The sequence below is a fragment of the Brassica oleracea genome, chromosome C3 (genome assembly GCF_000695525.1).
Source record: "Brassica oleracea var. oleracea cultivar TO1000 chromosome C3, BOL, whole genome shotgun sequence".
Classification (NCBI taxonomy): domain Eukaryota; kingdom Viridiplantae; phylum Streptophyta; class Magnoliopsida; order Brassicales; family Brassicaceae; genus Brassica; species Brassica oleracea.
The window spans coordinates 58,846,545-58,857,695 of record NC_027750.1 but is presented as its reverse complement, the minus strand read 5'-3'; the positions used below and the strand labels follow the sequence as shown (position 1 = coordinate 58,857,695).

At 35.4% G+C, this 11,151-nt stretch overlaps 3 protein-coding genes and 1 pseudogene across 3 annotated transcripts; 3 read left to right on the top strand and 1 right to left on the bottom strand.

Moving 5' to 3' along the window:
- The first annotated feature begins 1,627 nt into the window (after nt 1-1,627).
- LOC106333913 lies at nt 1,628-2,443 on the top strand (annotated as a pseudogene).
- Nucleotides 2,444-4,542: 2,099 nt separating this feature from the next.
- Nucleotides 4,543-5,190, top strand: LOC106334272. Its single transcript, XM_013772576.1, has one exon. The coding sequence runs from the start codon at nt 4,543-4,545 to the stop codon at nt 5,188-5,190; it is 648 nt and encodes a 215-aa protein (XP_013628030.1).
- Nucleotides 5,191-6,152: 962 nt separating this feature from the next.
- On the top strand, nt 6,153-6,958 carry LOC106334159. The gene has a single exon (XM_013772491.1). It carries the CDS (start codon nt 6,200-6,202, stop codon nt 6,956-6,958), a length of 759 nt encoding a protein of 252 aa, XP_013627945.1. The 5' UTR covers nt 6,153-6,199.
- Nucleotides 6,959-9,085: 2,127 nt separating this feature from the next.
- Nucleotides 9,086-10,265, bottom strand: LOC106331081 (zinc finger BED domain-containing protein RICESLEEPER 2-like). The gene is made up of 3 exons (XM_013769427.1): nt 9,971-10,265; nt 9,555-9,751; nt 9,086-9,475 (listed from the first exon to the last, which is right to left on the bottom strand). The coding sequence occupies exons 1-3, from the start codon at nt 10,263-10,265 to the stop codon at nt 9,086-9,088; spliced, it is 882 nt and encodes a 293-aa protein (XP_013624881.1).
- Between the last annotated feature and the right edge of the window lie 886 nt (nt 10,266-11,151).

Sequence of the window (11,151 nt, the reverse complement as noted above, 5' to 3'; positions counted from 1 at the left end):
TGTTTATCTTTCTTTCTTCGCCTCTCCTCTTCTTCCTCCTCTCTACTTCCTTTCTCGGTGGCTCTGATTCCATGCGCCTCTGCGTGGACTAGATCTGGCGCGTCGTATTTGGATCTCTGGAGAAGCAAGGCGGAGGAGTGGATGAGCGGTTGGGCGCATGGAGTGGGATCGGGACTTGGGTAGCGGGATCTATCTCCTTCCTTTTTGTCTTCTTTGTTCGCCCTTCTCCCATGGGTTAAAAGGTTCGCTTGGCTGGATGCGTCTTGGGTTCTTTCAGGCGGGGAAACTGCGGTCCTTCTTCTTCTTCTTGTCTGGCGGGTCTCCGGTGGTGCGTCTTTGGGCCGGTCAACCTCTTTCTCGGAAGCCTCTCAGAGTTGCTTTCGTTTCCAAACCAGTTTGATCAACGGCGGGTTCTCCGTCGTCGAAGCTTGTGCGAGGAGGTTAGTTGTCGGTCTTGTCAACTGCGGTTAAGCTTCTCCGTGGCGGCGCGTGTTGAAGCAGCAGGGGTCTTGGATGATCTAGGGCTTCCTCGGCTCCTCCTCATCTTTGGGTGTAGGTTGTTATTTCTGTCTTCTTGGTGTAGGGGTGCGATGGCGTGTGGTGGCTCATAGGTGCTTCTTCTCCAAATAAAGCTCGACCTTTTCTATTTCGGGTTCCTTGGTCACGAGTGTAGTGATCTGTCCTTGTATGGCCGCGGATTAGGTGGACTTAGCAAGCTGTTCTTTACATATCGATCTTAAAGAGTTGGTCACCGGGGAGGCAAAAATTATTGGGTCCAAGCTCTCGTTTTAACTGCGGTTTCGATTATGTGGCAAGCGAATGTTCGGCCTCTGATGTTTCCTTCTTGTGGCTGTTGTTATTCTTGTAGATAGGTCCTGTAATGGTTGGTCTGAGTCTCTGTTAGTTTTTATTTCTGTTGCCATGTTTCTTGTCTTCACCGTGCGTCTGTAAAAAACTGCATTTTTTTTGCAACAAAAAAATTGGTAATAGTCTTGACATGTTTACCCCAAAAAAAAAAAACAGTGAACTACAAAAATCTTTGGAAAATGTGTCCTGCGATGAGTAAAACCCACTGGTCATTAAGGACTTATTATTTGTTACTTTCACTCGAAGAAACTAGAGCCACTCGAAAAAATAAAAGCCACAGCAAGTCCTTTATTGTAAGTTGATACTCTGACATACCTTCAGGAAGGCTTATGCATTGTCCCCTTCTCCAGGCAACTCTGCATATACCATCTTGATATGATTTTATATTTTATCATCTTATTATAAATTTTATGTCCACATATCAATTGTAAATAATAAATGAATGTGCGGGACGGTTCATGCATATATTCTCTCTCAAAACCACTTTGTACTTCCAGCTCATGTCATTACCACTAGAGCTTTAAACAAACATATAGAAACAAAAGTTTGCAGTGTCGGAGGCATACAATATTTGAATCAATCTCCAAAATATTAAGTTTAAATTGTGCACATTAATGTATCCACGAATGCTTCAATGAGCTGTAGGGAGACATTGCAGAAACATCGCTGAACCAACTTTATTTAAGATTCCAAATGGCTCACTTCTCTAAAGGTGTACATATATGTAATCACCAGAGAGCCAATGAACACACAACAAACATATTTTAGCTCTTTAAACCTTCTCTGAATCTAAGCAAAGCTAATCAAGAAAAATGGTACTTTCTTTCCATGTTCGTTCTAACAGCTTCCCTTCAAGGCAACACCCCCAAGCCGCTCATGTCGATGAGCAATTGAACCGATTGAGATCTTCACAGACAGCTTCTTCATCTTCAAGCTCTTCTATCTGCCAAATACTTAGCAACCTTCACGATTTACATGATTCTCTTGACAAGATGTTTAGATTGTCCATCTCTCAACAAACTTTATCTCAAGATCAAGTTGAGATGATTCTTGATTGATCTATCAAGATCTTGGATTTGTGCACCATTTCCGAAGACGATTTATCAAAAATGAAAGAGAGTCTCAAGGAGATCGAGTCGATTTTAAGAAGAAAGCGTGGAGATCTATCAGCTGAGATCAAGAAGTACTTAGCTTCTAGAAAGTTTCTCAAGAAATCATTCCAGAAAGTACTCAAGAATTTGAAAACTGGCCAAAACAAAAACAAAGAGTCTTTGGCTGTGTTTAGAGAAGCAGAAGCTGAACAGTTTCTTTGTTTGAATCTCTATTCAGCTTCATGTCCGGACCAAAGTCTTGTGGCAAATGGTCACTGGTCTCAAAGATGATGAGCCAGAACAAAGCTGCATGCGAAGCTGAAGTCAATGAGTTTACAAGAGTGGACTTGGAGTTCCAATCAGAGAAGTCCTTGAAGATAGAAGATGTGCAGAACTTAGATTCATGCATTCAACATCTTGAAGATGGGATTGAGTCGCTCTCTAAATCATTGATCAAATATAGAGTATCAATTCTTAACATCTAATAGGTCATTTTGCTCACAAGTTTTTGTACAAATATGAGATGTAATTGTTTACTAACTCAAAATCTAATACAAGAATCTTTCATATGATTAATTATATATTTTCTTCTTTAATTACTTTACCTAAGAAGACATATCTTTAAGAAAAAAGGAAACTTAATACATATCACATGCCATCTCTTTTCAATACTTAATTTCTTTTTCAAACCATCTATATTATTAAAACTGTAGTATTTTTTGGTACCGTTTGAAAACAAAGATAACAGTATAAATAAGAATTGTTTGAAAACATGGATATCAGTATAAAAAGAAAATATAATGTCATTTTAGTAATTTTATTAATATAATTATATTAATTGTCTTTCCATATTTCACTCAATTTAATTTTATTAATTATACTACCTTAACAATACATCACATCATTAATTATATTATCATAATAGTAATAAAGCATATTTTTACTTATTAGTTAATCAACATTAACTTTGTGCTAATTATAAAATCAAAAATATAAAATAACTAGGCCTAGGCTTTGCATATGGTTAAACATCTGGTTTAGTTTGTTTTAGTAAAACTTTTTTTATTTTAGTTTCAATCACTGAAAAATTATGTAGTCAAAAACATAATTCAAAGACATATTTTTGTTAATAGAATAATAAATTAAATCAAAATAATAAAAATGTATTATATTTATTTTCACTTAATTTTTCACTCCATATAATTATTTTACTAAATAAAAAACTCTTTGTATATACACCCTAATTTCTCTAAAATCAATTAGGCATGAACATTGGTTATCCATTTAGGTATGAATTGTTCTTTTTTGGGTATCGTCTTTTTCTTTTATTTGAAGTTAGACCCCGTTTGAATATTATAAATTTATGTGTGGTTTTTGAGCTGGATCCTTTTGGATCTGGAAGAGTTCGATTCTGATGTATGCAAACCTACAAAATATCTAAATAACAAATATATCTGAAACGAGTTCGGATATTTGTACCAAAAATAACCATATTACCCTCGAATCTAGGTCTTTTTTAATACAATTAATTATATTACGACTCATCTAAAATATATAACAGTAATACGAAAAACAAATATCAATATATAAAAATGTAAGAATTAATATCCGCACTTATCAATATCTAGTGTTAATTATGAATTAAATCTTAGTATAATCTTATTTATTTTGCTTCTTCACATGCATTTAATCAACGAATACGAATCATGCTCATACTTCATCATGCATCCATACTTTAAAATAATTCTTATTTTATTGATTTTATACTCTTCTTTGTTTATTTATATTTACTCTGTGTTGCTCTGTTAAGGTTTGTTAGTCCGGTTTATTAAATTGTCAATCTTCTCTAGTGGCGCTGATATCATATGCCTTGAGGAGACGAGATCTGCTGGCTTTGCATTACAATCTTTTATAAAATGATATTTGGTCATTCATGAAGGGTTAGTTGTATATAAGATGTGATTGATATTCAAGAAAAATGCAAAATAGTATTTAATATAAACCAAAAAGATGAATGTGCACGAGGGATTCTGCACCTTATTGGCTTTGTTTAAAGCAAATCCAGTAAGGCTTGTCTACTTTGAGTTGATGATAACAGCACCATTCATGCATATATTCACTCTCAAAACCTCATGTGCAACCAGTAGCTATTAAGTATATTACAGATCATGACACAACTAAAATACTTGAAAGAGATCAAATTCTGCAGTGTAGGAGGCAGACAAGATCTGCAGCAACCTTCAAAAGATTAAGATTATAAGCTGGTGCAACAAGTGGTGCTGATATCATATGCCTCAAGGAAACAAGCCCAGCTGGCTTTGCATTACAATCTTTTTTAAAATCATTTCATGTGATCAAATCTGAATCATATATTTCTCTTATGCACATTGGATGATGCGTTAGGGTGAATGGTTGGAGGGAGACATTTCACAAACATCGTTTCCTATGATTCAAAATTTGAACTACCTAAAGATTCCTTATGTCTCTCTTCCTTAACGTTGTATATATTGATTGACCAGAAAGCCAATGAAAACAGAACAACCATTTCTTCATCTCAAGCCAGAGAAAGAAAGATCAAACAAAAATGTCTATTTCTTTCCATGCTCGTTCTAACAGTGTTCCCTCTATGCAACATCCACAAGCTGCTCATGTTGATGAGCAGTTGACCAGGTTGAGATCTTCTGAGGCAGCCTCTTCATCTTCCAGCTCTTCTATTTACCAAAGACTAAGCAACCTTCAAGACTTACATGATTCCCTTGACAAGATGCTTCGCCTATCTATCACCAACAAGGCTTTATCTCAGGTTCAGGTTGAGAAGCTTCTTGATGGATCCCTCCGGATCTTGGATTTGTGCAATGTGGCCAAGGACGCTTTGTCACAGACGAAAGAAGGTCTCAAGGAAATCCAATCTATTCTAAGAAGAAAGCGTGGAGATTTATCAGCAGAGGTCAAGAAATACTTAGCCACAAGAAAGTTCTTGAAGAAATCATTCCAAAAAGTAGTCAAGAATTTGAAAGTGAGCCAAAACAAAGAGAGCACCGATAAATCTTTGATTGTGTTTGGAGAAGCAGAAGCCGTAACAGTTGGTGTCTTTGAACGTATGTTTTGCTTCATGTCCGGATCTAAGGCTTGTGGAAAATGGTCATTGGTCACAAAACTTATGAGCCAGACCAAATCTACATGTGAAGATGAGGCAAATGAATTCACAAGATTGGACTTTGTGTTTGAATAGTTACTTAATATGGAAGATGTGCAGTTGGTAGAGACGTGCATTCAAGATCTTGAAGATGGAACTGAGTCACTCTCAAAGTCAATGATTAAATACAGAGTCTCACTTCTTAATATCTTATAGATCATATCGGCTATAAAATTTTGTACAGAAATTTAAATGAGATCAGAAACAAACATAAACTTTTTTGCCATATAATCTTTGCTTCTCTTATCTATCTTTATTCATATTTTTGCTTGAATAATAATTTTCAAGAAACAAGTGGTATCATTATCAGACCAAAGGGCTTGTTAGTTGTTACTTCCACCCAAGAAACTACAGACACTGGAATCTTCTTGATTGTATTCTTTAATTATAAAGCGTTATGTATTATGCAACTCTTGTTCTACAATTAAAAGCCACAGCAAGTCCTTTATTATAAGTTGATACTCTTGACATACCTTGAGGAAGGCCTATGCATTGTCCCCTTCTCCAAGCAACGCTGCATATGCCTTCTTGATATGATTTCATATTTTATCATCTTAATATGAATTTTATATGTTCACATATCAATTAAGAATAATAAATGAATGTGCATGAGGTGATGGCAGCAGCACGGTTCATGCATATATTCGCTCTCAAAACCACTCTGTACTCCCATCTCATGTCATTAGACTCATTACCACTAGAGCTTTATACAAACATATAGAAACAAAAGTGTGCAGTGTAGGAGGCAGACAATATCTGAAACAATCTCCAAAATATTAAGTTTATATTTTACCAAAAAACATATTAAGTTTAAATTGTACACATGAATGTATTCACGTCAATATCATATGCTTCAATGAGCTGGAGGGAGACATTGCAGAAACATCATTGAACCATCTCTATTAAGATTCCAAATGTCTCCCTTCTCTAAAGGTGTATATATATGTACTCACCAGAGAGCCAATGAGCACATAACAAACATCTTACATCTCTCTAAACCTTCTCTGAATCTGAATAACAAGAAACCAGAGCTAAACCAGAAGAAATGGCACTTTCTTTCCATGTTCGTTCTAACAGCTTCCCTTCAAGACAACACCCTCAAGCCGCTCATGTCGATGAGCAATTGAACCGGTTGAGATCTTCAGAGACAGCTTCTTCATCTTCAAGCTCTTCTATCCGCCAAAGACTTAGCAACCTTCAAGATTTACATGATTCTCTTGACAAGATGCTTCGCTTGTCCATCACTCAACAAACTTTATCTCAAGAACAAGTTGAGATGATTCTTGATGGATCTATCAAGATCTTGGATTTATGCAACGTTTCCAAAGATGGTTTATCACAAATGAAAGAGAGTCTCAAGGAGATCCAATCTATTTTAAGAAGAAAGCGTGGAGATCTATCTGCTGAGATCAAGAAATACTTAGCTTCTAGAAAGTTTCTCAAGAAATCATTCCAGAAAGTACTCAAGAATTTGAAAACTGGCCAAAACAAAAACAAAGAGTCTTTGGCTGTGTTTAGAGAAGCAGAAGCTGTAACAGTTTCTTTGTTTGAATCTATGTTTAGCTTCATTTCCGGACCAAAGTCTTGTGGCAAATGGTCACTAGTCTCAAAGATGATGAGCCAGAACAAAGCTGCATGTGAAGCCAATGAATTCACAAGAGTGGACTTGGAGTTCCAATCAGAGAAGTCTTTGAAGATTGAAGATGTGCAGAACTTAGATTCATGCATTCAAGATCTTGAAGATGGAATCGAGTCACTCTCTAAATCATTGATCAAATATAGAGTCTCAGTTCTTAACATCTAATAGGCCATTGTGCCCACAATGTTTTTGTACAAATAGGATAATGTAATTGTTAACCAACTCAAAACTAATACAAGAGTCTTTCATATGATCAATGCTATCTTTTCTTCTTTAATTTCTCCACATAAGAACACGCTATCTTTAAAACAAACAGGAAACTTCAGTATCATCATATCATATGCCATCTCTGTACTTCAACATGTTCTTCAATACTTACAAAACTCTGAAACCATGTTACTTATGAATTAATTCTTATTCTAATATCACTTCGTTTGCTTCTTCACATGCTTTTAATCAGCAAATGCGGATCTTGATCATACTTCATCATACATCCATACTTTAAAATAATTCTTATTTACCTACTTTTCTCTGTGTATTTATATTAACTCTGTCCCTTACTCTGTTTTGTTCTGGTAAATAACCATATTAAAATAATTGAATGTGCACGAGAGACTCTGCATGTTATTGGCCTTGTTGAAAGGAAATTCCAGCACCATTCATGGATAGATATGCGCTCTCAAAACCATAACAATATTTGGAGAAATCAAATATTGGAGTGTAGGAGGCAGACAAAAATCTGCATTAACCAACGAAGTTTTTAAGATAATTAAGATGATGCACATGAATGCATCCACGAGTTGCGCTGATATCATAGGCTTCAATGAGACAAGCCTTGCTGCTGATATTATTTTTAGGTTTGTCAATTTTGAAATTTAAAGCTTAAGGTATTGACCTCCGAAAGAAAGCTTTAAATTAAAATCCCAAAATTTTAAAATCTCTATTTTATCATAATTAGTAAAAATCATAAATTCTTATATAGAATTATAAACATATTAAGTAAATATTATCAGTAATGTTAACTCATAAGATATTAAATTATAATGTAAAGTTACTTAAAATAATAATAAAACACATAACAATCTTTATTTTTAATTGAATTTGCTTAATATAATATTGTTTCTGTGTGATGACACAAAAAACAATTGTTTCTGCGTAAAATTTGCTTTTAATATTATGTAACATCTCTTCTGTCTTAACATGTTTAAGTCAAAGGTCCTTCACTTAATTGTATATGTAAAAATAAAATTTATGAAGCTATAAATTAAATAAATATGGAAATAGGAAATTTATGAAACCATCTATATATCTATTTATAATAATAAAATTGATTTGCATCTCTCCTACAGCGTCCACGTTATCAAAGAAGAAGGGACAAATCATGCCACGTGTATCATTCTGCTCACCGTTGAAACTTTCGTTTGCAAGCAAAACTGCTGAGTTGGGCCACTTAATTTACTTAAAATTTTTAAAGCCCACCTAGCCATTACCTAAGCAGCACACTTCCCTTATGAGTCTTCCCTTCACTCTTTGTCTTCTCGATTCTTCTAATTCTGATTGCCTCTACCGGAACTGCCATGTAACGCTTCTAGGGGTATCAAATGGGCTGTCCGGACGGATTTGGATGTGTCCAGATGGGCTTTTTTTTCACGCTTTTGGTCGAAGCCCAAATAAGACTATTTCCAAATATGACCATAACCAAATAGGACCATGACCAGTTGGGCTTCCCATGTAGTCCAGATGTCCAATTAATGTAAAAAGTCTAATTTTCAATTTAAAAGATGTACAGATTCTAAATGTCATATATTACATCTTAAACTTACTTAAACTTCATGTTTTACAAAAGATACTTAGACTTAAATTTCATATTTTACAAAAGATACTTAAAGTCTTAAATTTAAACTTAAACTTCATGTCTTACAAAAGTCAAAATATACTTAAATTTAGAATTAAACTTCCATTCTTCATTCATTCACTTAATCTCACTTCATTCTCTTCTATGTTCCACCTTCTTCTTCACCTTCCTTCTCTTCTTATTCTTCTTCTTCTTTAGAATCACCTAACATGTAAGCAAAATCATAACAATCCGCAAGTAAACATGCAAGCAAATCAGCAATATGGACAAACGAACAAGTCAATCCGCAAGTAAACATGCAAGCAAATCAGCAATATGGACAAGTGAACAAATCAGTATAAAAATCACAGCAGCCAAGTAAAAGACATATCAACAATGCAGCCAAGTAAAGAGACATATAAACAGTAAAAGACATATCAACAAATTTAACCAGACATCTAGAGTCTTAAGCTGTTTAAGTTAAGCATCAAACTAGTGTACAAGCTAAGTATAAAATCAGAAAACTTACACGTCATTTCAAACCCACACAGCAAATTTCTCCCACAAATGAGAGCTTGTACATTTGATGGAAGAAGTCGGCTCTGAAACTTGCTAAGAACACGGCTTCCAGCACTAAATGACAACTCATAAGACACGGTTGTAATGGGAATTGAAAGAACATCACACGCCATGCGGGACAGCTCTTTAACCCGTATTACATTGTTTTTCCAATATCTCAAGACATCTAAAGTCTTAAAGGCAGCCATATCTAAAACCGGTTCAGGCAAGTACACATCTAAAGCTGATTTTTTTGTTCCCGCATTTTGAGAAAATAATGCATAAAACTTCTGCATTATGAACATAAAAACAGTAAGAAACACACCAGTCACCAAGTACAAAAACTCATGTATTATAACATTATCTTACCCCATATCCAGCAGGTATACTGTTCACCAATATGGTTTCTGAAGGGCTTGCAGTAGTGCTCTTAGGATCCTTCTTGTATACACCATACAACTTTTTTATCTTCTTTCGGATATGATCGACTTTCCGCTTGCTTGTTAATGGATCTAAGGTGTCATAACAATATTCCAAGACAGCGAACTTCAACCTTGGATCCATCACTGCATCAATAGAAAGTATATCACTGTATTCTTCCCAGTACTAGTCAAACTTCAGCTTCATTGTTTCCACCATTTGACAAATTGTCTCATCATCTGAACTCTCATGCGCTCTCAGCCAGCATTCTATATTCCAGACTTGCATAAAATACAGATTCGCAGTAGGATATGATGAGCCTGAAATCAAATTTATCATCTCAGCAAATGGAGACAAAAACTCACAGATGAGTGCTCCTCTAGACCATTCCAAATCTGATGGAAAGCACTTGTAACTCTGATCTACTTCAGAAAGATTACGCAATGCTTCTCTCAACGGAAGAGCTCTAGATAACATCCTAAATGTTGAATTCCACCTCGTTGCCACATCCAAAACAAGACCAACTTCTTTCTTGCTCCCAACAGTTTCAACACAGGTCTGAAACATTTGTTCTCTCGACTCTGAAGACTTTACAAACTTCACGCTTTCCCTGATTTTCTCTAAGGCATCATTAAGGTTCAAAGTATCATCATCATCCATCTGAACAAAAGAGATTAAAGACAACCATTACAGACAAATGAGACAACCCACTTACACAAACTCGTACCTAAACTCGTGCCAGTGACAATAAAAATGAGCAAAGAGAACAAAAACATAACCAATAAAATCTTAACAGTTTCGTTTCCTTTACACAAAATGATTCACAGAAAATGAGCAAACAAAACATACAGTCACATAAACGAAAGCTAAATAGTGGAAGAGAGTGATGAGTTACCTTGAATTAGAGAGGAGAGAGTGGGAGCAGTGAGTTCGAGCTCTTATTTGGTTCCAAAGCCTGAGTGACAAGCCTGCATAAACAAGATGATAACAAAGCTTAGCATTTATTTGAGAGACAAATCCATATCTAGAATCGCAAACCCATCAAATCTATAATCGCAAACCCATCAAATCTATAATCAGAAACATTGAATCTAGAAAGACACATTACACCTTAGAGGCTTAGATCGAGATCTGAGAGAGAAGAAGATGATATCCCTAAATCCCTAAATCATTAAATCTCTAAATCCCTAAATCGAGAGAGAGACTGCAACAAACCTGAAACAAGTCGGCTAGATAGAGAAGAAGATGAAGTGAAAGACGGGAACGTTAATGTTTAAGCTTGAGTTACGAGAGTGAAGAAGATGAGGTGAAGATTAAAGAAGCTCAGAATCGAGCTCTCTCGTGAGTCTGAAAGGGAATTGTGATTTTTTCCCAAATATATTAATCCTAGGCATTTTTAAAATCTGAACCGTTCAATTTCCATCTGGTTTTGCCCATTTGGGCCATGGGTGTATTTGGGCATCGTCCATTTGGACAAATATTTTTCGGACAAATATGGGCTTATCCATATTAGTCCATATTGATTTGGACATGGGTTATCAATGGA